We start from the raw sequence: 24,886 nt of genomic DNA on the forward strand, positions 1-24,886 counted from the left end.
GTTGACTGTTAATTAACTGAACAGGTTTGTTTACTACAAGTTTTTATCAGTGATAGAATCATTACAACATTACAAGGTTGTACCAGCTGCTGGAGCCTGGCTGATGTGGCAGTAAAACTTTATAGAGCAGTTCCTTTTGCTACCAAACAACAATGTGAACTGCAGAGAGATACCGTACAAGTAAAACAGCATAAATTTATGCCATTGCCATTGCTTTGTTTGCAATTGTCCTGTTACGAAATCACTACAACTTAGCCATTTTTAAGTTATTACATATTTTACAGGACGTAAATTTGCATTGTATGGCTTGGAATTCTGTCCCTTTAATAGGTAGGCAAAAGCACTGAGTATCATGCCAGCATAATTGATACAGTATTTGTGCATTGTGTATCAGAGAAGCTGACTCTCTTTGTATGACATAGGTTGGGATATAACAGGCTTAGATTTGTGGCTATTTGAGAAGGGAAGATCATGATACTCTAGCACAACAGTCAGAGTTTGTTGAAATAGCTCAATTATATATTAGATACTCCAGTAGAGCACTCAAATACAATTTCTTAGAGTATACAGTATTTGGAACACAACAGGGCATAATTGGAACACAATATGGAAATTTTGGAGCAATGCTTAAAAACAAAATAGGCAGCATCATAGGCTCAGGCCTAGCACTTATCTCACTGTTAGTTTACTGCACTGTAACGAAATCAAAGACTCCTCTTGTAATGCAAGCACACAATGATACCCAGTTGTATTATAGACAATTCAAGTGATAACTAGCATCAAAGTTTTAAAAGATTCTGTTGTTTTAGTAGGAATCAATCAAGTTGGAATCAGTTACTAAGATCTATTTTCAATTGTACTGAAAACAGACAGAGAAACTGTTGCCTTCTATACTAAGTCAATTTTGATTTTTCTGATAGTGTAGATGACTTTTTTGAAAGGCCACGTGTAAACACTCTCCCAGACAATGTCTGGAGTTACATAAATGGAAAAGTGCAAGAAATCAACATAGACATTGACACAACATCAAGGTGTATGGTCAGGGCCGCCCACAGGGGGGCAACTGAGGCATTTTGCCCCAGGCCTCAGCCTGAAAGGGGCCCCAGGAGGCCCCATGAAGGGCCCCTTGAATTCCTGTTTAAAAGATCGATATACTCTAATAGAGCAGTCAGATCTAGATACTCTAATAGAGTAGTCACAGTATTATTCAGAGGAGCAGTGTAGCAAGTTCTTTAGGGGAATTAGTAAAACACGGAATACGGAATAACGGAATTGCAGAATAACGAAATAAGCAAAATTAATCTTTTGCAGATTGTACAAATATCATATGCTCTATAGTAATTATGCTTTATTTACCTTGCAACAGCTCTGCATGGCGCACCACGGCGATGGATAGAACAGCAGCCGGCGAGCATTAAATGGAACGAGCACACAACCAATCACCCTAGCACGATCTACCTTCGCTAATTTTACTTAGCTACACTCTTGATTCAAACCTGAAGAGTTTTGAAATCCATTTAAATACACACAACCACTGGACTTCCCTACTGAACTCTAGTGTGACTCTAATAAATCCGGTAGTATGCACATGAAGGGCAGCTAGTTTAACCTAAGAATAGAACTAGGTCTTGGCGTTTTGTAGTTATATCAACTAGGAGTGTAAATAAGTAAGTTTAGCGAAGGTAGATCGTTCTAGGGTGATTGGTTGTGTGCTCGCTCATCCCATTTAATGTTCGCCCAGCTGCTGTTTAGCTATCCATCGCCGAGGCGTGCCATGCAGAGCTGTTGCAAGGTGTAAATAAAGTATGATTGCTATAGAGCATGTAACTATTGTACAATCTGCAAAAGATAAGTTTTGCTTAATTCGTTATTCCGCAATTCCGTTACTCCGTATTCCGCGTTTTACTAATTCCCTATAAATAAGGAGATATGGTTGGTGAGTTGTAGCTATTGTCATTGTCAGCATGCAATGACCTTTATTTTTTATTTTTTTGTCTTTGACTTGCACAACTTGGGTGAAGTTGTGATTCAGAATGGAAACCTCCTTACCCCTGGGGCCCCACTTTAACTCTTTGCCCTGGGCCCCTTAATTTCTCTGGGCAGCCGTTTGTATGGTGCAGCAAAGAAAGCCAGCATGCAGCAACATGTTTAACACAGATGACAGTTTGTCATGTGGCCAAGAAAGCCAGCTTGCCATACTGCGTGTATAATGACAGGAAGAAAGCAACATTTTCAAGCAAGCATAGGTCCATGGTCCCTTCTGTGAAACACACTATTTTTGCATTATTACAGCCGTCCGCTAGGTAGAGCAGGCCACACAGCAAATAGGATTCAATTTTCACCAGCTATCTGTGAGATACTGTATGGATGCTTCAAAAGTTACATTTTATATTCTTTTTTTTGCTAAGGTTTGACCAGGGGCCTTCACATCTAACACCAGATCCTTACATCAACTGACTCACAAAGTTGCTGCTATCTTGGCTATTCAGCTCACTTAGTTTCTACTTCTTATAAATGAAAATTCTAGTTTTATTAGTAAATATTTAGAACGCTTATGATTTCATATGTAGGTGTACCAAAGATCTATGTGTTCTATTAGAATTCCTAAAATTGTGTGCTCTATTAGAGTTAATCCTGTCTCCAATAATAATCTTTATAGATAAGGAGAAATGTGGGGAATTCAAATTAATCTAAAAGTCAGTATATCAACCCAAAATTGAGATATACAGTATAAAATGTTTAGGCTAGCTGCAGGGCACGTACCTGGTTATCATAATCGTCTTGGGAAATTGAATGCATGTGTGTGTGTGTGTTTGTGTGTGAATGTGTGTGTGTATGTGTGTATGTGTGTGTGTGTGTGTGTGTGTGTGTGTGTGTGTGTGTGTGTGTGTGTGTGTGTGTGTGTGTGTGTGTGTGTGTGTGTGTGTGTGCATGTGTGTGTGTGTGTGTGTGTGTGTGCACTTCTACCCATGGGAGAAAACAATTTTATTGTTTAAACAGCCAGTGAGAGCACTCTACAATGTGTAGTAAAGTTACAGACACAGGTAAGCTCTCTCTCGCACACGCACACACACACACGCACGCACACACACACACGCACACACGCACACAGAGTGATGCACGCACTACACTGTATAACTAAACCTATTGCTATTAGTGATTAACTCTGTGGGAGCAAAAAAAGTATTTTGGCTAAAGCTGGCAGCAATTATCCATCACTATTATACTATTCCAGATTTTCACCAAAATTATTGTGAAATAGTTAGACGTCAAAACACAGAGTTCTACACAATTTAGAAACCTGAAAGGCCATGTATTGTGGTGCGCAAACAAAGTGAGGACACCACTACAGGGTTTGAGGGTTTCAAAATTCCCTTGTATCCTGCATTTCAATGTTTAACTTATTTAGACCACAGCTACCTTCACAGCTGCTTGTGGCATGACAGATGTTACAGTAGTGTTTATTAGTAGAAACAAGCCCAATATACCTCCCTGTAACTTACAACGACACTTGCTATCCAGTTAAACGTTAATGCATTGCCAATGTTACAGGTGCATAATTGCTGTGTTTTGTATCATCCCAGAGACAGGGATCTATTGAAACATAAACAAGGGATCTACAGGATTTAGATACTTATAACTAGCCAATGTAATTCAAGTATTTCACCCCCCTTGCTGTAGTCTATTTAATATTAGTACCTATGGCTTCAAGATTTCATGAGATTAGAATACATACATATACGTGAATGTCTGCATATCTTATTAAATTTTAATAGATGAAAATCTTTATCATTTCTGTTACTTAAAATCCACACAAAAACAGCCAAGCTGTGAAAAAGTGGTACGTTCTTTAAAAGCCTGCTAGCTGGGTGAAAAAAGTTGTTAAATCAAAGGTGGTGGCAAAGAAATGGCTGCAATGATGTTAATGCTAATCTATTTTAACAATGCACAAAGCCATTATTAATTTTTTTTAGCATTAACTTTCATTTCGCTGTAGTCTATTTAATATTGTTTTAGTACCTATGGTTTCAACATTTCAGGAGATTAGAATACATACATATACATGAATGTCTGCATATCTTATTGAATTTTAAGAAAAGATGAAAATTATTATCATTCCTGTTACTTAAAATGCAGGAGAACCCATCTGCAAATATAAAAATATGGCAATTTCAGATGTATTATCATCAAAAATTGTGACTGGGCATGTGATAATACAGCAGGTGGGTATATGATTTTTGCCTACTTTTTTTACACTTGCATTACTCATACAATTTTGTACCATTATGATATAGCACTGCAATGTTCAGCTCTTTGTAAACATTTATATGGCATCATGATGGTGGGATGTGCCTTTTGGGGTTCCGACGAGTGTGTGCCCTCTGCGCCTTGTCTTTTCTTTTATCTTCAATCAGGTTGCTTGTCTTCTTCTTCATCCAACGAAACCATATCGAGGCGTAAATTTTCCGTATCAAAACTCTTTAAGCAGCATAGCTAATAGATGCCACAAGTTACAGAATGGAAATATACTTTTACAGGACTGAGATATGACCTATAGAGTAATGGGGTGTAGCTTGTGCCCACATGCCCTGTTTTTGCAGGCCCGGTCACAATTAAAGATGACATAACTTGACAGTCAGTGACTACACTAAATAAACACATATATGAATATGATTTGTATACCCATATTATGCAAATACAGCAGCTACAGTATCACACATCATACAACTACAGTGCTATTCTTAAGTCAAGGTCAAAAAACTTATAGAGTCAGATTGTCAAAAAACTACAGTGCTATAGTGCTATTCTTAAGTCAGATTGTCAAAAAACTTATAGAGTTTACCAAATGTTAAGTTGCAGAGTATATGTAATTATTAGTATTTAGCTGTATCAGAGTCACCAATGCACTTAAATAGTACAAGATAATATTGCTTAATGGCTGAAACTTAAACTCTCACCTCTTGCCCTGCCTCCACCAAAATAACACAGCAAATATTACTATGATTGTAATCAGTAGTAAAATTGCTGTTGTGACCGACAATCCAACTATAACAGAAACTACAGTGTTACTTTCTGTTGTGACTAAGTCAGAAGCAAGGCATTCATCTGAGTCTAATAAGCTTGTAGGATTTTGATCAACACTTACAAGGACTCCGTCGATGATTATTGATGGCCTTGACTGCAGCCAAACGTATGTTTCATTCAACAACTCTTCTGCAGTAACATGCGAATTATAAAGCATTATGGTTGCTCTGTACACAACACAGTTCAGTATCTTTCCTTGGGATCCTTCACAGCTAAATACTCCATCCACAATATCACTCATAGTAAATCTGCATGAGCATCGTGTCCTTATTTCTTGAATTATTATCTCACTAATGTCATTATGCTTTAATTGACGGTTAGTAGCCTAAAATGTATACAATACACCAAAAGCAATATTTGTATTATGGCATAATTGCTGTCCAGTAAATTAATATCACCACTATTTGCCATAGTTTATGTCACAAGCTATCTTGTCACCCATCAACTAATGATGGTGGTTATTTGGTAAGTTGTGCATGATTCAATGAATTCTATTTCATGCAATAGGACCGTTAACATGAATAGCCAAGCACAAATACAGTGTCAGCTGCTCCCCTTATTGTATGAGGCTATTTGGACAAAATTAATATCTATGATTTCTTGACTTTAAGCTGAAGTCACAGAAAGCCTGCAGCCTTCACTATAACTGCATACAAGAACCATGACCCAATCACAGCAATAACAGGGACACTAACCAGTCCATTAATAAACTTCCAGATATTGGATATTACATGCAAATGGACTGCTGCTGCTACTACTATTGCTGCTGCTGAATGCATGTGTTAAAGCAGTTACTTCTTCCAGATATAATTATATACCAGATATGTGTGGATATCAATCACAGTAGTACCTGCCTATTGTGCATACTGCACACCATCAGTTTTACATGTTATTTAATACATAGAATTGAACTGGCTATTAGCTGTTTGATGCCTTAAAATGCACACAAATGTACAGATTTAGAGGCGCTCACTTTTGTGGCTCTAATTTTATCTTGTCAAGAATTAAAAAATAAATATAAAAATTCAGCAGCCTTGAAAAGCAATACCAACTCTAGTTACAAACCACATTATACAGTGTAGGACAAACACCTAAAGACTAGCATACTTTAAATCAGTGTGGCCATACCTAGTTCTATATACATTGCCAAGTTATGCAAAGGGTGCACCAAGATTTCAGGAAGATGATTCAGGCACACATATACATAAAATGTTTATTAAAAACATATCAAACAGTATGGTAGTACTGCTTAAGTAGAGATACCACCAAAAGTGATGCACATTTCCTGAAATTCTGCCTTTAAACATCATTCTAGAGACATGTTCATGACAAAAATCACCTGAATGGAATGTTACAGCTAAAACAAGAAAACACTCACAGGTGGCCGGATATTCTTTCTGGAAGTTCTTATTTTATTCACCTATTATTCTCAAAAATTATTCTCCATCTACCTATTATTCCCAAAATTAGTGCCAGATATAAGCATATCAATTACAAATTTATATAACTGACTGCTATAATAGAATTATGGACTCAAAGTTGACTGCACAATTAGAGGAGTGACTGCTCTATTATAGTATCGCAATCTTTTCAACCGTTTTTATGCTTGCACTGTTTCAGTGGTGTTTTCAAAAGATTTTTACATCAGGCTACAAGGAAAACTTATAATTTCGTACAAATTATTCCTGGAACTCATCCGATTATTCTGGAATATTCCCAAATTCTTTCAACCACCTATTATTCCCGAAATTATGCCGGCATAATAGACGCATGCCTATTACATCTGCGCATGCCAGTTCGCTTGTTAGACTGACTGGCGGGCTGGTTACTTGCCTACCTGCCTGATTACATTTGCAAGACTATAGGCCAAACAAAACAGTGTACAGTAACCATTTTACACCATAATAACAAACTCACTAGTCGCATGTACCTTCACGATTGTGCCCTCTGTGCCCTTGACTTTTATTTAATCTGAAATCAGTTGATTGTTGTCTTCTTTATGCAATAAGGGTGTAATATTTTTGAAGAATCAATTTTTCCTATCAATACTTTACTTGAGAAGCATATTTAGTTGTTACAAACCTATTTAAAGTGCCTATTGTTGATAGATATCTGTTACTTCATGATAGGTTCAAAACCTTGCTCATTAACGATCTTGGTTGACTAATAATGATCAAGCACGGAGACCATGCATTTTAACAATTTGTTTACTTGATCACTATGACAAACACACCTGAGAACCTGCCAAATTTGTTTGAATAATTTTGAGCATAATAGGTGCCAGAAAGCATTGAGCATAATGCTAGCATAATTGGCAGGATACTTGTGCCATATCACATATCCTTGCTTGTCAAAATACATATCACAAAAAATTGATATACTCTAATAGAACAGTCGGTAATTATAATAGAACTATCAGGCAGCTAGCTTTTCTATTAGAGTATATCAATCTTTTCTCTGAAATGTATTTGACAAGCAAAGATTTATAGTTTCTACTTTGGCCACTTACTATTTACCCGTGCAAATTTATTAGCAAAACATAGGAACCAAAGCACAAATGTTGAACATAATTTTGAGCATAATAGGAAAAATAAAAAGAATGATTGGTGGGTCCCTAAACACAACCCTTATTATGCGGGGTCTATCTGTGTTATAATTCCTGCACAGTAAAGATATAAAATAGCAGCATGCCCCTTAGTAAGTGGAAGGCTGACTGACACAATCTAATACAGCATTCACTCTAATAGGACAGTCACATAGTCACATAGTGTGCTTAAAACAAGACAACAACCAGTATATCTTAATATTATTAATTTAAAAATGAAGTAGGGTCCAAGCAGGGAACAAGAGATGAATGGTGATGTTACAGCATATATACCTTGGTGGAACTTTGGTGGCATTGAACAAAATAATTGTTATACCATGTCATTGTATGGAATTTCCCACTTAGCTATTCTGTAATACCATCATTCATATCTTGTTTATGAATCACTACTTTATTGTTAAGATATACTAGTGTACATTAAGCAATAGGAGGATGGATTTAAACTTTATTTAGACTATTTTCTGGTTGCACATCATCACTTTTCTTTGGTTTAAAATGGAATACAGCTCTCAAGCTTGCCCTCTGCAATGGCTTATAACACTGCAGAATACAAAATAACAGCATTATACATAAAGTCTACTACAGTGTGGTTTAGGTATCACATAATGAGTTGGAGGAAAAACCAACTTAATACTTGCAGTGGTTGGCAAGTGACAGAAATTTGTGATTAATAGCTTGGTGCTTCTTTGACAGAACTGTTAAGACTTGGTTGCTGTAGAGTTTCACCTCAAGTTTTCAGTGAACCTCTACACCTTATATGCTATAAGTTTTAGAAAAACTACTGTTGAATGCCACACTGTTACCATAGATTATAAATTTCTTGTTTGGGACTGAATCCTGTGATGGTTAAACAAGTCATCTGATGTCAGAGTGAATAGTCAGACAGGCTTTTCATGCGCAGATAGATGATTGTTTATTATGGATAAAGCATCTTGATCTTTAATACTGTATACACTGTGAAAACTACCAAAGTAATTATTCAGGAATGCTTTTGGTATTTTTAAAAGTTTTCCAGCCTATTGTATTGCAAAATAATAGTGCAATTCATGCATGCAAAAAGTGCAACATTTACATATAGACAGTATTGGTGGCAGACACATACTAAAAGCCTTCTAAACAAATTAAATGAAAGTCTTTCTCTATGAACTATGCTAGAAAGTGTTGAAATACAAAAAGCTATATAATGCGCACAAGGATACTGCTGCATGATGCATTATACTTACCCAGGTCTTTAGTAAACCAGTAGCTGTTAATTTATGAAATATAGAACAGCACAACACGATAAGCTAAATAACTTGCTGTGCATGCAATCTTGATGCTGTAATTGTAAAGTAAACTAGATAAGCTTTGTTGGATCATGTGTATACTGTATACATCAAAATGTTACTAATTGCTTGTCGTCTGCATTGTGAAATGGTAACCAAATGCAGTTGCGCTTAATGATATTAATTTTGTTTCTCCATTCCATACACAATAATTACATCAGATTAATTACACTAATTACTTTAAATTGTCAACTCAGTGTATATCTGTACTTGTATTATTCATCTACTGTACCCTATACAAATGTTGTACAGGTATAATCAATATTGGCTCTTTATTCATAAGGTAGAGCTAAATCAGACATTAATGCAGCTGAAAATTCATTATTAGTACATCTCTAAAATTGCATGCTGCATGGAATGCATTTACATAAGATAAAATACTTACAGTCCATTCAGTACAGCTACCAGTAGAGAGGAGTCTTAACTGGAGTGATGCTGTAGTAACTGTATGAGGACAATTATTGAAATAAAAGCATATGCAAAACCAAGAGTTTTCATGTGATAGCTAATACAGTATTGCCTAGTAGAGGTTGTCGCCATCATGACATATAATATTTTCACAGGTTAGCTTTAGTGTATTCAATGTTGGATTTAGCATATAATATAAAACAATAAAATATTAGCTTTACAGAAGAACTAATGGTAAAATTAAAATATACAGATTGTAGTCTACTACAGTTGAATGACCAGAGGCTAAACAATACATTATACAATTTCCTTCTCTAGTCTTGCATAGTTTTTATTTTGTTATTTGGTTGCTCGCACAGCAGCTTTACCCTCTGTTAATTGATGACATGCTAGAGGATCGTAATATTGCACCCACCAAAGGCAGATCCAGGATGGGGCATTTGAGGCAAATGCCCCCCCATCCCTCCCACCTTTGTGGAGGAGACATACTTCTTTTGGTTGAAATCCTTAAACAATTTATAAAAACAAAATATATGCATTACTACCATTTATTGCAAACTTACCTAAAACAAAAGTCTAAGCAGCTGCCAAACTGTCACCCAGCACCATCGTGCATACTAAGTGCCTCTAAAAATAATTAGTGTGTTGCTGGAGTGTGAGATATTCTAGCCTTTAAAACAGTTTTTAAGACTTCACAAAGCCCAAATTAGCTAAAATAAGCAGTGATACAATACTATGAGGTGATTATTTGCTGCTTCAAATATACAAGAGAACCTGCTGTCCCCAACTACCTTCAACTTAGTCTGTTTGTGTCCCTCCCCTTACCAGCTCCTGGATCTGCCCCTGCCCCTGCCCTCAGTTATGGTAAAGCATACATTCATTATGATTGCACCTTGATAGCAAATAGTAGAGCTTGCAAGGTTGAGGTTGAGCTTTCAAGGTTTGAGGTTAACCAACTCTATTACCAGTCCGTCAAAAAAGCTTGGACTGCTGTGCAATTAGTTATTGGCTATGTTACCAGACTATCTTTTTTTCTGACTAAATGATAAAAATACAGGCTGGCTGGTGAGAACACTTTGTCTGTGTGATTATGATAAGTTCAGTTGTGGCATGTGCTTATGTTGTCCTGATTCCGATACAGAATATTTGCAAACCCAATGTCAAGTTTCATCGTAATAAGAGCTCAAAGATGGAACAATAATAATAAGTTAAATATGAGTTGTAATTTTGTTGCCAGGTTCTTTAAGACTTTACCCAGCTTGTTTGAGATGAGCTTCTAAAGTGTCATTTCCAATGATCTCTGTATAATATTAGGTGTCAAACTGCTGCTCTCTTTGCAAGGAAGAAGCCCATCAACTTGTGCTCATTATTTAAAATTACAATGTTGGATACTTCTACATTTAGCAACGTTTATCAAACCAGTTGCGAACTTGTATGCATTCATATTTTTTTTTGTGAATAGAATCACCTTATGAAATAGTTTTAGCTACATCAAATTAACTGAAAGGTTGACTTCTACTAAAGCCAATATGATGATCTACTGTATCTATAACTTGTGAAAAGGGTGCTGGTGAAAAACTTCATTGAATACCTTTATAACTTTGATAACGTGTAAGTTATTAAACACAAACATAGGCCGTGCAAGTTCCCAAAATATTAGCATGCAACAGTCAGCTCTAATAAAAACAATGCATGCGCAATACCATGAGCAGAACATGTTGGCAGTAATTCATACCTGAGTGGTAGCATAACTAAACATTAATTAACCATCAATGACTTTACAGTTAAATAATATAAACTATAAGTAGCATTTAAATTCTACAGAATCTTGCATGGCGAAAGCCACGCTGCTTATCATACAAATCAATGTTCCATATTTTTGAGGTAAATGCAAAATGTAAGAGAGGTATAAATATGCTCTAACAGGTTAAAACAAACACAGGTGAGAGGTACTGGTCTATAGTTGCTACACATAGAAAGTGCAATCACCCTTTTAGAAATGGAACCATTGTCAGGTTGCTTGCCAAAGGAGCTGAGGATTGGTACATTGAAGCCTGGAATATGAAAGTAAGAATTGGATAAATTAAAAAGTTTCTATAAATGAGTAGGCTTTATAGTCTTTAAGGCATCAAGTTCTTGTAATAGCTGATTATAGTTATGATAAATCAGGAAAGGGCGGTTCACTCAATGATAAAGACAGTGATGATGAGGTGGAATGTGGGTACATACAGTAAGCGCAAGTAAAATAGTTATTGAATTAAGTAGTAGTGTGGTGTTAGATGGGCCATCATTGTGAAGAGTATCGTTATGTTTCATAGAAGTAATATTGTCTTTATGTTGACTGCTGATATATGACCGCAGCCATTTAGTGAGCCAGAGTAAAATTATGCTCACAATTATTTTTATGTAGTATTTTCCTGGAAAATGTTTTAATTGCATTCTATCAATACTGAAATAGAACCTCAATACACTGATAAATATTAAAGTTAGTATGACTGCTCTATCAGAGTATCTCAATGTAGCATGTTTACACTGTTATAATATGGTCATGCAATTTTCAACCCTGATTACACATCTAATTGGTTTTTAATACAAGTTCCAATGCTGAGATCTGACCTGTTGTGTGGCAGGGTGTAGGTTGTGCCCACATGTCCTGTTTTCACGAGCCCAGTCACAATTGCGCATGCCTATATATACCGTACATACAAGTACACGAATTTTTAACTAGAGTAGGGACCATAGCACATCAATAAAAAGTACTGAAACAAGTTGAAGTAGTCCATGATATTAAATCACAGTAAAACAATAAGAAGTGTTATATCTCTACATGCCATAACGGAAATGCACAGTAGAGATACAACACATCTTATTGATTTACTGTGATTTAATATCATTGACTACTCCAACTTGTTTCAGTACTTTATATTGACGTGCTATGGTCCCTACTTTAGTTGAAAATTCCAAATTTTTTTGTGTACTTGTTAACTTATTTTTGTAAATAACTGATATGACTAGTGAACCCATGAATACTGCACCTGAAATGGTGCCGTGCCCCCCAGCTATATCAATATTATTTTCTGAAAAGTGAAGTATCCATTACTCTTCATTGTTAGCTATGTTCAACCCTTTACACAGCATTACAACTCAAGAACTGTTCGAAAAGCACCTCTGCAATCCATGCATACCGAAAGAAAAAAATGGTGCCGCGTGCCCAGTTATATCAATTATTGTCTGACAAGTGAATTATTCATTGCGCTTTGTTATCGGCTAGCCTGTTGCACAACTATACGAATCAAGAAATGTTTGAAAAGCACCTCTACAATCAAAATAGCTACTATGAAAAGCACAGATGATTTCCGTTATGAAGGGAAGCCATCATGTGCTACCACCAAATCGACATTTTTCACTGTCAACAAATATGAATGGGACACAAAGGAGGAAACTGGTATGTTTATGAAGAATGCATTGTACGTATTACAGTTAGGCATGCCAAAAGGCACCTCTTGGGCTGAAGTGATGTTGAACAGTGAAAATAATCAAGCTTGTAGCCTTAGCCATTATCAAGTTACGCTTGTCTGAAGGCATTAGTCAGTTACTTAGTCAGTCAGTAGAAAATTCTATTAAATAAATTATTTTTTAAATTCTGTAACAACTTGTTGGAAAGATTTTGGATCGATCTGAAGGTTTGTTTGGGCTTAGTTTTACCTAACCAATTACTGCCTCATTGTCATCTGGGAAAAGCGAGACTGATTGTTGGGTGATGTAGTTTTGTGGGTCATGCATACTCCTTTGTGGTCCCTACTATACAGTACGATAGATAGTCTATACTCAGTTCCTGAGATCTCTCTAAGGACTTTCTTTATTGATTTGTTAATCAAAGAATTTAAAACCCTTTCTTTATTAGATCAATGCTATGCGCTTTCTGAACTGTGAAAATGTTCCCAACTTCAAATAGGCTAAAACTAATCTTTTGCCTATCGTTTGGTAACATGTACACTGGTTACTTGTGGATGGAAAGGCTTGAATGTATATTAGCCTGTTGGTTATATAGTTGGTTTGATGAAAGTTAAAGTCTAACTTTTTATAATTTGTGGCTAAAAATCTGGACCTAAAGGTCTAAGAAATTATTACTGGTTTGGCTAAACTCATAGGTGAATGGAACAAGTTAAGCACAGCAATAAAAGTTTATGTTCATCTTCTGAACATGAGTGTTTTCAAGCAGAGCAACAGTAAAACAATGCTTCAAATACAACTACTTTAATATTTAGAATAAAACTTCTTTCTTACTAGTGCAAAATTTGTACATTTAGTAGGTTTTGGTAATAAGCATTGTATCTATTCATTGTTAAGACAACTTTGAGTAACAATTCAGAATTGCAGGAGAGATATGTGACCTGATTTTGGAAAAATGATCCAAATCACACATTAGAAGTTTCAAGATAAACGATTTTAAAGAATTCAAGCGAGCATAACTCTCCAAGGATAACAAGCACGCATATGAAACATACACTAAAGATGCATCAATCTGTTACCTTTCAAACCACTTCCAGTACTTGTAGCTGCTTGTAGAATTTCCTGCCAAATAAGATCTGAGCTGTTGGACGAGTGAAGTAGTATCATGAGTGCTCACAAAGGGGTGGAGGGTGTGGGGTGTCGGGGTGGGCAAGGGTTAGACTTCAAAATGGAGGCAGACCATGATTGGAGTCCAGAGACAAGATTACAGGGCTGTGCTGGCACCTTAGTGGTTGATATGTAGCAAAACCCACAGAAAAAAAAAACGTCTGGCCTACATTATCAGGTTGTTCACCAGTAAACCAGTGATTCTTGCCAAGCCAGGTCCTTCACAAGGCCTAAAACCACTATTCGAGCTCTACACACACCCCAGAAAAGACGTCTGTTGAAACCAGCCTCGAGTAGTTTGAGTGGTACTGAGTGTCAAAACTACTAGTACGATAGTGTAGCTATCCACTGGTGGTGTTAGTTTTATTTTGTCTGATGTCCGATTTGGATCGGTTTTGTAAAATTTGGTCACATTATATTGCTCACCAATATTCTTATAATGTCAACATTACCATTGATTCCATCATGACTGTGAGATTACATGCATTTATATATTGTGCTTGGTTCATATATTTAATACATTATACAGAATTATTTCAACAACATGACTTTCATGAGGTTGCACCAAAGTGCTTTCCTGTATGGTATTTTGTAATAGTCACAAAACAATAATATTTATTGGAAACTTGAGTACATATGTTTTATAAATTCCTTTAGAGCTATGAAATTATAAGGAACTGAAGTAGGTATGCTTGCATAATAGCATAATAGGTGCCGGAAAGCATCGAGCATAATGCTAGCATAATAGGCAGAATACTCGTCCCATATCATTAATCCTTGCTTGTCAAAATACAAACTACAGAAAAACATGGGCAGATCCAAGTTTAACTAGAGAGGTGCATCACTGTAGTTGGTATATAGAGTAGGAGGTCTGGAGGGTTGCGCCCATCAGAAGCTGAAGTTATTTCATATCTAGAATTTTTGATGCAGAGTGGTTATATTCACAAACATCTAAATTATAGTGCTTTCTAAGTGGACACTGATTAAGAGTTGTACAGGGATAAGTAACCGGTATGGGTAGTTCCTGTAGCCAGTTATCAATTATTATGGAATACTTCCCCAGAACAATACCTAAATGGAAAAGTCTTTAAATCAACGACATTAATAACCTATCCCTTGCAGATTGTAAACAGTATTAACTAATAACTAACTTATTGTATTATTGTTTTATAATTCAAGGGTCTTCACTATGTTTTTTGTTGTAAAATAATACTAGTAAGCAAAAACTTATGCAAAAAATTCTTGCACAAAATTTTTTACTTAAGATGGAACTGAACTACTCTAAGAGAGTAGTAAATTATGTAAATCATACAAAAATATCAAAAAATTGTCTCAAAAATTTTTTGCACAAAAAAAAAGTCAATTATGGTAATTTTTGAAAGAATGGCATACCCAAGACCATGTGCATTTCATTTACAAAATATCCATAGCAATTCAAGTGTGACCATGCATGGAAGGATACAGCTTCAGATACTAGTACACACTCAGCAACTATAGAGGATTTTATATAGTGTTATGTGTGTTGACTGTTATATAAGAGTATTTGACTGACTGCTTTATTAGAGTATATCAATCTTGTGTTATTTTGTATGATGTTTTTTCATTTTGATTCCTGTGCCCTTCTTTGGAAAAACTATCGACATACTCTAATAGAACAATCAGCAACTCAAATACAACAATCAGGTAGCTGACTGTTCTATTAGAATATGACAATTTTCTCTCCGAAATGCATTTTGACAAGCAAAGATTAATAGTCTCTACTGCTGTCATTTATAATTTACCCGTATTAAAATGCACATTTATTAAAAAACATAAGAACTGAGGCATAAGTGTTGCGCATGTTTAGACAAAGTTGTTGAGCACTGATTTAAAGCATAACAGGTGGCTAAATTAATAAAAATAACCTAATCAGCAGATCCCTAAATCAAAGTTGATACTGATGACATGACCTACCTGTTGTTAAAACAGCAGTCATACTATCAGTTCCTAAATCATTAGAAGATATGCATGTGTAGCTAGCTGCTCCAAATAGAATGGTTTCATTGATAATTAATTCAGTAAATATTGTATCATTTAGAACCATGCTATTAATGAAATCATCACTGATCCTTCCTCTATGATCAAATGGAGTACTCACTGTGTCAGCCATGTACAGTGATGAATTAATAACACTGACAGACCAATGAATGGCTGGTAAGGGGTTTCCTTTTGCTGTGCAATTAATCATTGCTGTGTTCCCATTGACAACTGTAACATTCTGAGGCCCAGCAATTATTTCTGGAGGAACTAAAGCAACATAATATAGCATGATATACTGTAGGATAAAGTTTAATTTATTAATTTAGTAGTAGCTAATTATCTGTTTATTATATTATGTAAATATCTATGCTATTAGCAAAAAAAATTGAGTTTATTAAAATTGAGTGTATTTATTTAAGTGTATTTTATATTGAGTGTATTTATAAATGACTTGTAAGTGTTTGCCCTGTTGTGAAAAATACATACACAATAAAGTATACTAATTCCAGTTCAAGCCAATACTATGAAGTACATGTAATCCATTAATGAGCCTTTCCCACAATCACGTTACAACACTAAAATAACACAAAAATGGCGAAAACTGCGGGGGCCGAGTGGTGTACTTTGTATGAAAGGGATAACCTTTCGAGATGTTCCCCATGAAGAAAACATGAGAAAACTCTGGTGAGGCTCATTAACTATCTTCCAAAGTAGGGGTGAGAATATTTGTACTTCTCAAATAGTCCTACAGTCTGCTTTTGGTTTCCTGCCAATTGCTCTCTGTACAAAGAACCCCCACACTTTTTTGCCACTTTCGCGTTGTGATGTAATTACGGAAAAGGCTCATAGTGAAATGTACAGCAGAAATAAGGTACAAACTAAATAGACTCTGAAATCACTAATAGTGTAGTTTAATGACAAATGCAAAAACTATCATTATTATACCATTAGGATTTGGGTGCTGATACTGCTGCCACATTTGCAAAATTTATATTTTAACCACAACAACATCAAAACACATTCAGTATGGTTTATGTAAACACATTCACTTCCCCTTAGTTATTTGTATGGGGTTAAATGGCACATAATTATGTGTGACACAGTATGTAAAATACTGTAGAAGATTGTACTAAACATGAAAATGCTATGGTTAGGATGAGCCTATTTTGCATCATTCTCGGTTATCCAGCAATTATTATTGTTTTAACCTATTATCCTTAATATCTGTTTCAAAGCATTGTTTAGAATTATTGACATAACATGTGGAATTCTATGTAACTCGGGTTGTGTTCATTTCTGTTTGCAGTGACTGTTCTATTAGAGTGAATGCAACTAATGACTGCTCTATTAAAGTATCTCAGTGTTTAAATTTTGAGATGATTTTCCTGGTGCAAAATTCAGAAGATGGAACAAAATTACAGACATTTTTGCTCCATCTTTATAATTTAATGTGTTTATGTGTGATTATTTTGCTTTCATTGTTTTCTAGTGAATTTTGCTTGAGTCTGTTATTATTATGCCATGGATTTGCTCCTTGATCTTAACATTATTCTAATGAAATGAATGTATTCCTACTAAAAATTCAGTGTATTAATTAAGCTGTATGGTTGGGTAGGCACTTGTAGTGTGTCTAAAGTTAAGATAGTTCACTCACATTGCACATTGACAGCTACTCTCACTGTTGTGTAATTAAGATCATTATTAACTGAGCATGTATACACTCCAGAGTCTTCTCGCGAAACATTTCTTATTATGAGCTCTACACTCACACCAGTAATATTATCAACATGAGTTGGTAATACCACAGCATTATCTGAATACAGTCTACTGGTGTTTAAGATACTGCTATCACTGTTGAGCCATAGAATTGTTGGTGGAGGATAACCTGTAGCTAAACATGTGATTGATCCATTACTTCCTTCAGTGATACTAATCTGATATCCTTCCATTGGTGTATAAATTGTCAGTAATGCTATAGACAATAATGCACACAATTATAAAAAACAGTGTACACTCTATGGCATATGTATGAACAAAAAAAATTGTGACCAGATCAAAAAAACAATCCAAATTGTACATTAGACAAAATCAAACTAACACCACCAGTGGATAGCTACACCATCATACTACTATTATGACTCATTGCTCAAACTACTTGAGACTGGTATTAAGAGACATATATTCTGGGTGGTGTGGTAAGCTCAAATGGCAGTTACTGGCCTGGTGAAGTACCTGGCTTGACAGGAATCAGTGGTGTACTGATGGATGGCCTGATAATGTTGGCCAAATGTTTTCTGTGTTGAGTTTGCTGCATATCAGTCACCAAGAAGCCACTACAGCCTGTACAGAATATTGTGTCTGGACATCAGTCATGGCTTGCCAACATTTGGAAGTCTATTATTGCTTGCCCACCCCACCACTCCACACTTTTTGCCTGTTTGTGAGTCCCCATGATACTTCGCTTGTACAACTGCTCAGGTTATTTCAGTGGGAAACTTTACAAGTAGCTACATGTACTGGAAGTAGTTCATAATATAGTGACTCTTGTGTAAATTTCATATTATTATTATTATTATTATTATTAACACTTTACAGTGACCAGCACTAAAGGTCTGACAGCAACATGTGCTGCATGCAGCCTTAGGATATGCATGGTTGTTGAATTCTTCAAGACTTCTAACGTGCAGTTGGGATAATTTTCCCAAAATCCAGTCACAGTTAGGCTAATCTTAAGTAATAATTGTGACCCACGGGCTGAGGGTGTATATAGTGACCGGGCCTGTGAAAACAGGGCATGGCAGTGGCAGATATAAAATTTTGAGAGGGGGTTTCAGGTTCAGGAATTTTTCAATAACTGTATCTGAGACTGAGAGTCCAGCTGAGGTGAATGTTAATTAGATTAGTTCAGTGGTCTATAGCTAGGAATAAATCAGTAAAAATCACTCCACAACATTCATTGTTCACAGTTGAATCTTATCAATCCAGGCCTTCACAGAAAGTTTTGAAACAAGACAGCGCTTATACTCATTAAAACAATAATTGTTTTTAGAGGTGCTTAACAAGCTTAGACACTGTAGTGGCATTTTCAGTGATTTCAAAGGTGAAAAGGAGAAGTTGAAGGTGAAGTGAAATTTGGCTAGAAGAAAAAAACCCATTATAACACACTACGTATAACTCCCAGTGATTTTACCGCTCACAATTATTGTAAATAAAATTTGGGACGCATGCACTATTTTCAGACGGAGTTTCAGCTGAAACCATTGCAACCCCCCTGTATCCACCACTGCATGGGGATAAATAAAATTTGCATACTATTTTCTATTTTCATCATCCATAACTTTGCATGATATTGTACTATGCCTTGTAATTTTTATTCCTTATTACATTATAATAATTATACGTAGGTTAATAAACTAACAAGAGCTCAACCTGTTTGTTCTATACACTAATGATTAATCATTTTAATAGCATAGACTGATGCTACAGTGTACAGTAGGCTTAATGTAATACAAATGGTAAATAAAAAAAAACTTTATCTAGTAGAGTGTCTAATCATAAAAATAAACAAATTGTTTACTTTTTAATAAAAGCATTAAATTTGGTACAATATTTGTAAGATTCACACTGTTTCATATTCACACTGTTTCATATTCACACTGTTTCATATTCACACTGTTTCATATTGGATATGATGCCATTAAATTGCCATTCATGTCATGTTCAAAGTACCTAAAAATAAAAGCATTAGAAAATGCATCTAGGAGGCCATAAAAGTACTTGATAGTATTGTACTTACAAGCAAGTTATGGTTATATCAAAAGCATATCAAAAGGGGTGTCCATCCAGGTCATTAGCTTGTAATGTTAATAAGCACGGATGGTCAAGCCATAGATGTGAAATATATTATTTCTATTGGATCGATCCTGTACTTTTACACTGAAATATTGGCTCCATTGGAAGTGTTTAAGATTTATTTTGGCATATATTGAAAAATTTCCAGTAAATTTGAAATACATTTATCCAATTTACGCAAAAGCAAAGATTGAAAGAATGTACTTATATGGTTTCCGTTCCAACCTATAAATGGGCTTATAATCTAGTTTAGTTTCCAAACTTTGCCAATTTAGGCAATGATTTTGATGTGTCACCATATCTTACTCAACTTCCAAAGAAAATTTGGTGCTTTAATCACAGAGTAAACAATTTCATCAAAATTTGTTAAGTAGTTGCTCTACTGATCCCACAATTGTAACTTTTTGATGTTGTGTGTTGAAGCATGATGGCGAATAAATGGCATTCAATTTTAGATTTAAATGCATGCTAATCTCTGAAAAGATAAGTGGCCATTAAGCTTTATTTTCAGTATTGTGTTCTGCTCATTACATAGCATTACAAACAAAGATCAGTACAAGACATGTCTCTGTAATCAGTCTAGTCACTACAGAACATACGTATGGGTGTAGAGTGATAGAGATAGTCAACACAGCCACAGGGAAGTCATATCGCACTATTGCAAATCGACACCTTGCATTGTCAGCAAAAAGAACTAGAACATAGAGGAGAACAGCTTCCACTGTTGGTTGCATAATTATACAGTACAGTACTACTATATAATAAGGAATATGGAGATTGCACTTTCTTGCTCAAAATTATCACTCCAGAAACCAGCTTTGCTTTTTCTTCATGACAGCTTACCAGGATTGATTACAAGCCCAAAATTGTCTTCAGAGCAACCTCAAACTCTTCCAACTAGTTTCTATAAAATTTAAGAAAAATTTGCTGAATGCTCTACTAACTGACTACCTGCCTGACTGATACCTCCAGCCAAGCATCACTTGACAATTAATAAAGCTATGGGCTTCATTTCTTCACCATTTCATGTATCATCATGGACTAACCTTTGCTCACCTCTGTGTCCTGTTTCTTTTTTGCTGACAATGCAAGATGTCGATTTGTAATAGTGTGATATGACTTCCCTGTGGCTATGCTGAGTGTTCTTCATTTGTAATGCTGTGCAATGGGCAGAACATAGCTGAAAATGAAGCATAATGGCCACTTTACTTTTTAGAAATTGGCATGTATTTGGACATGAAATGGAATACCAAGCACCGTTCTTTCTGTTGATGTGGTATGAGTGGGTTCAGTAACCATAATTATGTTATTGAAAAGTAAACAAGCTACTATAGCAAAAAAATTGAATTGAAGGTGATCAAAGAAAAGAGTAGTGAAACAAGGGAACAGCTAAAATTTTGTGAAATAAGAAAGGGTTTTCAATACCTGCAGAAATTATATACGTGTACTTAATACCTAATGGTTACAGACTGAAGAATAGGGATTAAATGTATAGATAACCCGTCTTGTTTTACAACTCTTTAGCTATTCCCTTGTTTCACTATACCTTTTTCTTTGGTCCCCAATCCACTTTAAAATTTCTAAATTTTCATCCTACATGTACCTGTAGTATTACATTCTACAGAAAAGTTGCATAACATGTTACTGTGCATGGACTACAGTAGTAATAATGCAACAGACCCATTACTTTGTAAAAGTAAAGTTATATAGTAATAGCAATATCTTCTTACTGCAAAAAAATAGTTTTCTAACACAGTACTCTATAAATATACACATTGCCTCCAATTGTTCCTACCAACATTTCAGGAAGTCAATATGACACTATTCCAACAAGAAAGAGCAAAAATAAGGAATTTAAAGTTGGATTAGTGATCAAAGAAAGAAAGTAGTGAAACAAGAGAATAGCTAAAATATAGTGAAACTGTCTATACCTGCATAAAAAATTATAATAAATAATGAAAAGGATGTTTAATCCTTATACTTCAGTCTGTAACCATGAGGGATTAATTATATCAGCAGGTATAAACTGACAGCCTCACTTGTTTAAGTATTTCCCTTGTTTCACAACTTTTTTCTTTGATTCCTAATCCAACTTAAATTCTAACGTTCCCTTCTATTTGCTTTTTAAAATAATTGTAACCACTGAACACATGTATACTGCATCAAAATAAGAATGGCACCAGTGATGCCATGGTGTCTGAACATGTGTCCCAACAATTCATTACTTACAAGTGGATTGGCCATTAGGCTTTGTTTTCAACTCATTATACACAGCGTTACAAATGAAGAATAGTAGAAGTATCGCTGAAATCAATTCAGTCACTATGGAAAATATGAGTAATATGCATGATAGCAAATGGAAGCCATATTGTGGTATTGTGATTCAACACCTTCGTCTTACATTGTCACAGAAAAGAGCTGGGACACAAAGGAGGACAATGGTAGATGACAATGGTAGATGCATTGTACACACTGTGGTTGGTGAAAAGGCATGTCTTGGGACAAAGCGACATCCAACAATAAAAAAATAAATCTTGGCTGGAGGTATTGGTTAGTTAGTTAGGCAATAGAATATTCAACTACTGTAAATAAATTCATTGAAAATTGTTGGAAGTATGTACTTAGGTCTGAATACAATAATTTTTTAGCTTGATTTTTTGCTACCAATACTGCCAAGCTGTCATGAAAGAAAAGTAAGGCTGGAGATATATTTTTTTACATAAGAGAGCTCCATGATCCCTAATAATAATAATAATGATATGTATGATAACTAAAATGGTCATGTGATCTTAATGCTTAGTGTTGATCAAGGTGTGACACACTAAAAAGTAATGGTTGGACATGTGCAGGCTAATGTGCCACATGATAACAATGTGGAGCAAAGGTACTGCTGAAAGAAGACAAGACAGCTGTTTCAATCTTTAAAGTAATAATGTAATTTGATATTGTATTATTACTATAATAAAATAATATGTAACTGAAACTCATTGCACTTTCCAATAATAATTAACAAAGTAAAGACCCCAATACACTGTTACAGCTGTAACTTTACTTGAGACAATATTAGGGAAAGTACTTAGGATAAGTTACTAACAAATTTTAATGTAGCAATCTTATTTGTGTTGTTCAGTGGTCTGTTCAGTGGCTAACTAACACATGGTGAGTAGAATTAAGCCCCCGTACAGTGTCCAAACAATTATTTAGATAACTGTTCATCATAGAATAGAGTTCATTATCAATCAACTATGTAGTTGAAGCTTAGCAAATATTATGCTGAGCCTAGGTAGACCTGCAAAGCTCTGTGTCACTCAGTATAAATGAGTAGGCAAAATTTTTCATATATTAATTGAACTCAATCAATTGGCTTGGCATCAAAGCCATAAGCAAACTTCTTTCCCATGATATAGCCAGGACAATATGCAAATTAATCCTGAGATGTGCTTCTAAATACCCACACTAAAGTGTACATTCTCCAGTAGGGATATAACACTTCTTATTGTTTTACTGTGATTTAATATTGTGCACTATCCAGCTTGCTTCAGTAATTTTTATTGATGTGCTATAGTCCCTACTCTAGTTGAAAATTCCAAATTTTTTTGTGTACTTGTTTGTTAACTTTTTTTGTAAATAATTATTTTGACTAGTGAACCCACACATACTGCATCTGAAATGGCACCTCCTGCTCCAGTTATACCAATTATTGTCTGAAAAGTGAAGCATCCATTCCGCTTTATTGTCGGCTATGTTCAGCTCATTACACAGCAGTACGAATCAAGAACTGTTCGAAAAGCACCTAAATAACTACAATGAAAGATACAGACAATTTCTGTTTCAAAGGGAAGCAATCGCTAAATCAACACTTTATGCTGTCAGCAAAGATGAATGGGACACAAAGGAGGACACTGGTAAGTCCATGAAAAATACATTGTACATACTGTGGTATGCCAAAAGGCACCTCTTGGGCCAAAAGCGATGTTGAAAAGTGAAAAAACAAGCCCGTAGCCTTAGCCGTTATCAAGTTATGCTTGTATGAAGGCATCAGTCAGTAAGTCAGTCAGTCACTTACTCAGTCAGTAGAAAATACCGTTAAATCTATTTTTTAAATTCCGTAGTAACTTGTTGAAAGTGTGCCAGGTTAATCTGAAAGCTTGGTTTTACCTAACCAATGCTGCCACATTGTCGTCTGGGAAAACTGAGGCTGGTTTTTGGGTGATGTGATTTAGTGGGCCATGCCTACTCCTTTGTGGTCCCTACTATACAGTACGGCAAGTTTTGCTTGAAAACATGTAAGATAATGGCAGACTAAAAATAACATCAAACATAACATTTAAGCATATGTTCACGTTAGTATTGAGACAAAAATAATAATTCAATAACAAAGTTGTTAGTATTTGTCTTAAAATTACATCCAGTAATAGTGCTATGTTAGAAGCGTACAGTGACTAGATTTCAGGTTGGCATTATACTCACAAGTCGAATTACAGATTGCCAAGTCATGCAATTGGAAAGGGTACAAGACCCCCTTTCACAGATCCGATCACATTTTAGGTTCAAGTTTTTGACTCCTGCTTCAAGGCCTCCTTGCAGGTCCCTGGTGGGGTATTAACAATAAATTAAGTGGCCATAATTATATAATTAATGCAGTGGTAAATATGGTTGCAATGATGATAATTAATGTAAAACACTTTTTACTGGTAGCATTGGCATGTTATTGACTTGAACACAAATACAGTCATTTTTGGCAACATACATGTACCTTTTCCTACTTAGTTAATAATCAATAGTGAACCTTTTATCATTGCATCAAAGAAAAGAATGGTGCCAGTTGTATGAGGCTTTACAGTAGTTGCATGACAAAATGTATGTCCAAATAATAAACAATGTACTGTGTAGTGTTCACATGGTTTTGAGAATATTACAGTTCTGCAGACAAAGAATGATATGTGAAGCTATACCGCAATCAGTTTACTTA

General features: G+C 35.4%; 1 protein-coding gene across 1 annotated transcript in view; it reads right to left on the minus strand.

The window, feature by feature from the left end:
* Positions 1–24,886, minus strand: part of LOC136247129 (hemicentin-1-like) — a 198,533-nt gene that overhangs the window by 2,297 nt on the left and 171,350 nt on the right. The window contains exons 41-44 of the mRNA XM_066038753.1: positions 17,717–18,034; positions 15,997–16,329; positions 9,401–9,459; positions 4,959–5,410 (exon numbers count right to left, since the gene is read on the minus strand). Of these exons, the coding sequence (XP_065894825.1) occupies positions 4,959–5,410; positions 9,401–9,459; positions 15,997–16,329; positions 17,717–18,034 (1,162 nt within the window). The remainder of the gene's footprint in view (positions 1–4,958; positions 5,411–9,400; positions 9,460–15,996; positions 16,330–17,716; positions 18,035–24,886) is intronic.

This window comes from Dysidea avara, chromosome 2 (genome assembly GCF_963678975.1).
Source record: "Dysidea avara chromosome 2, odDysAvar1.4, whole genome shotgun sequence".
NCBI lineage: Eukaryota > Metazoa > Porifera > Demospongiae > Dictyoceratida > Dysideidae > Dysidea > Dysidea avara.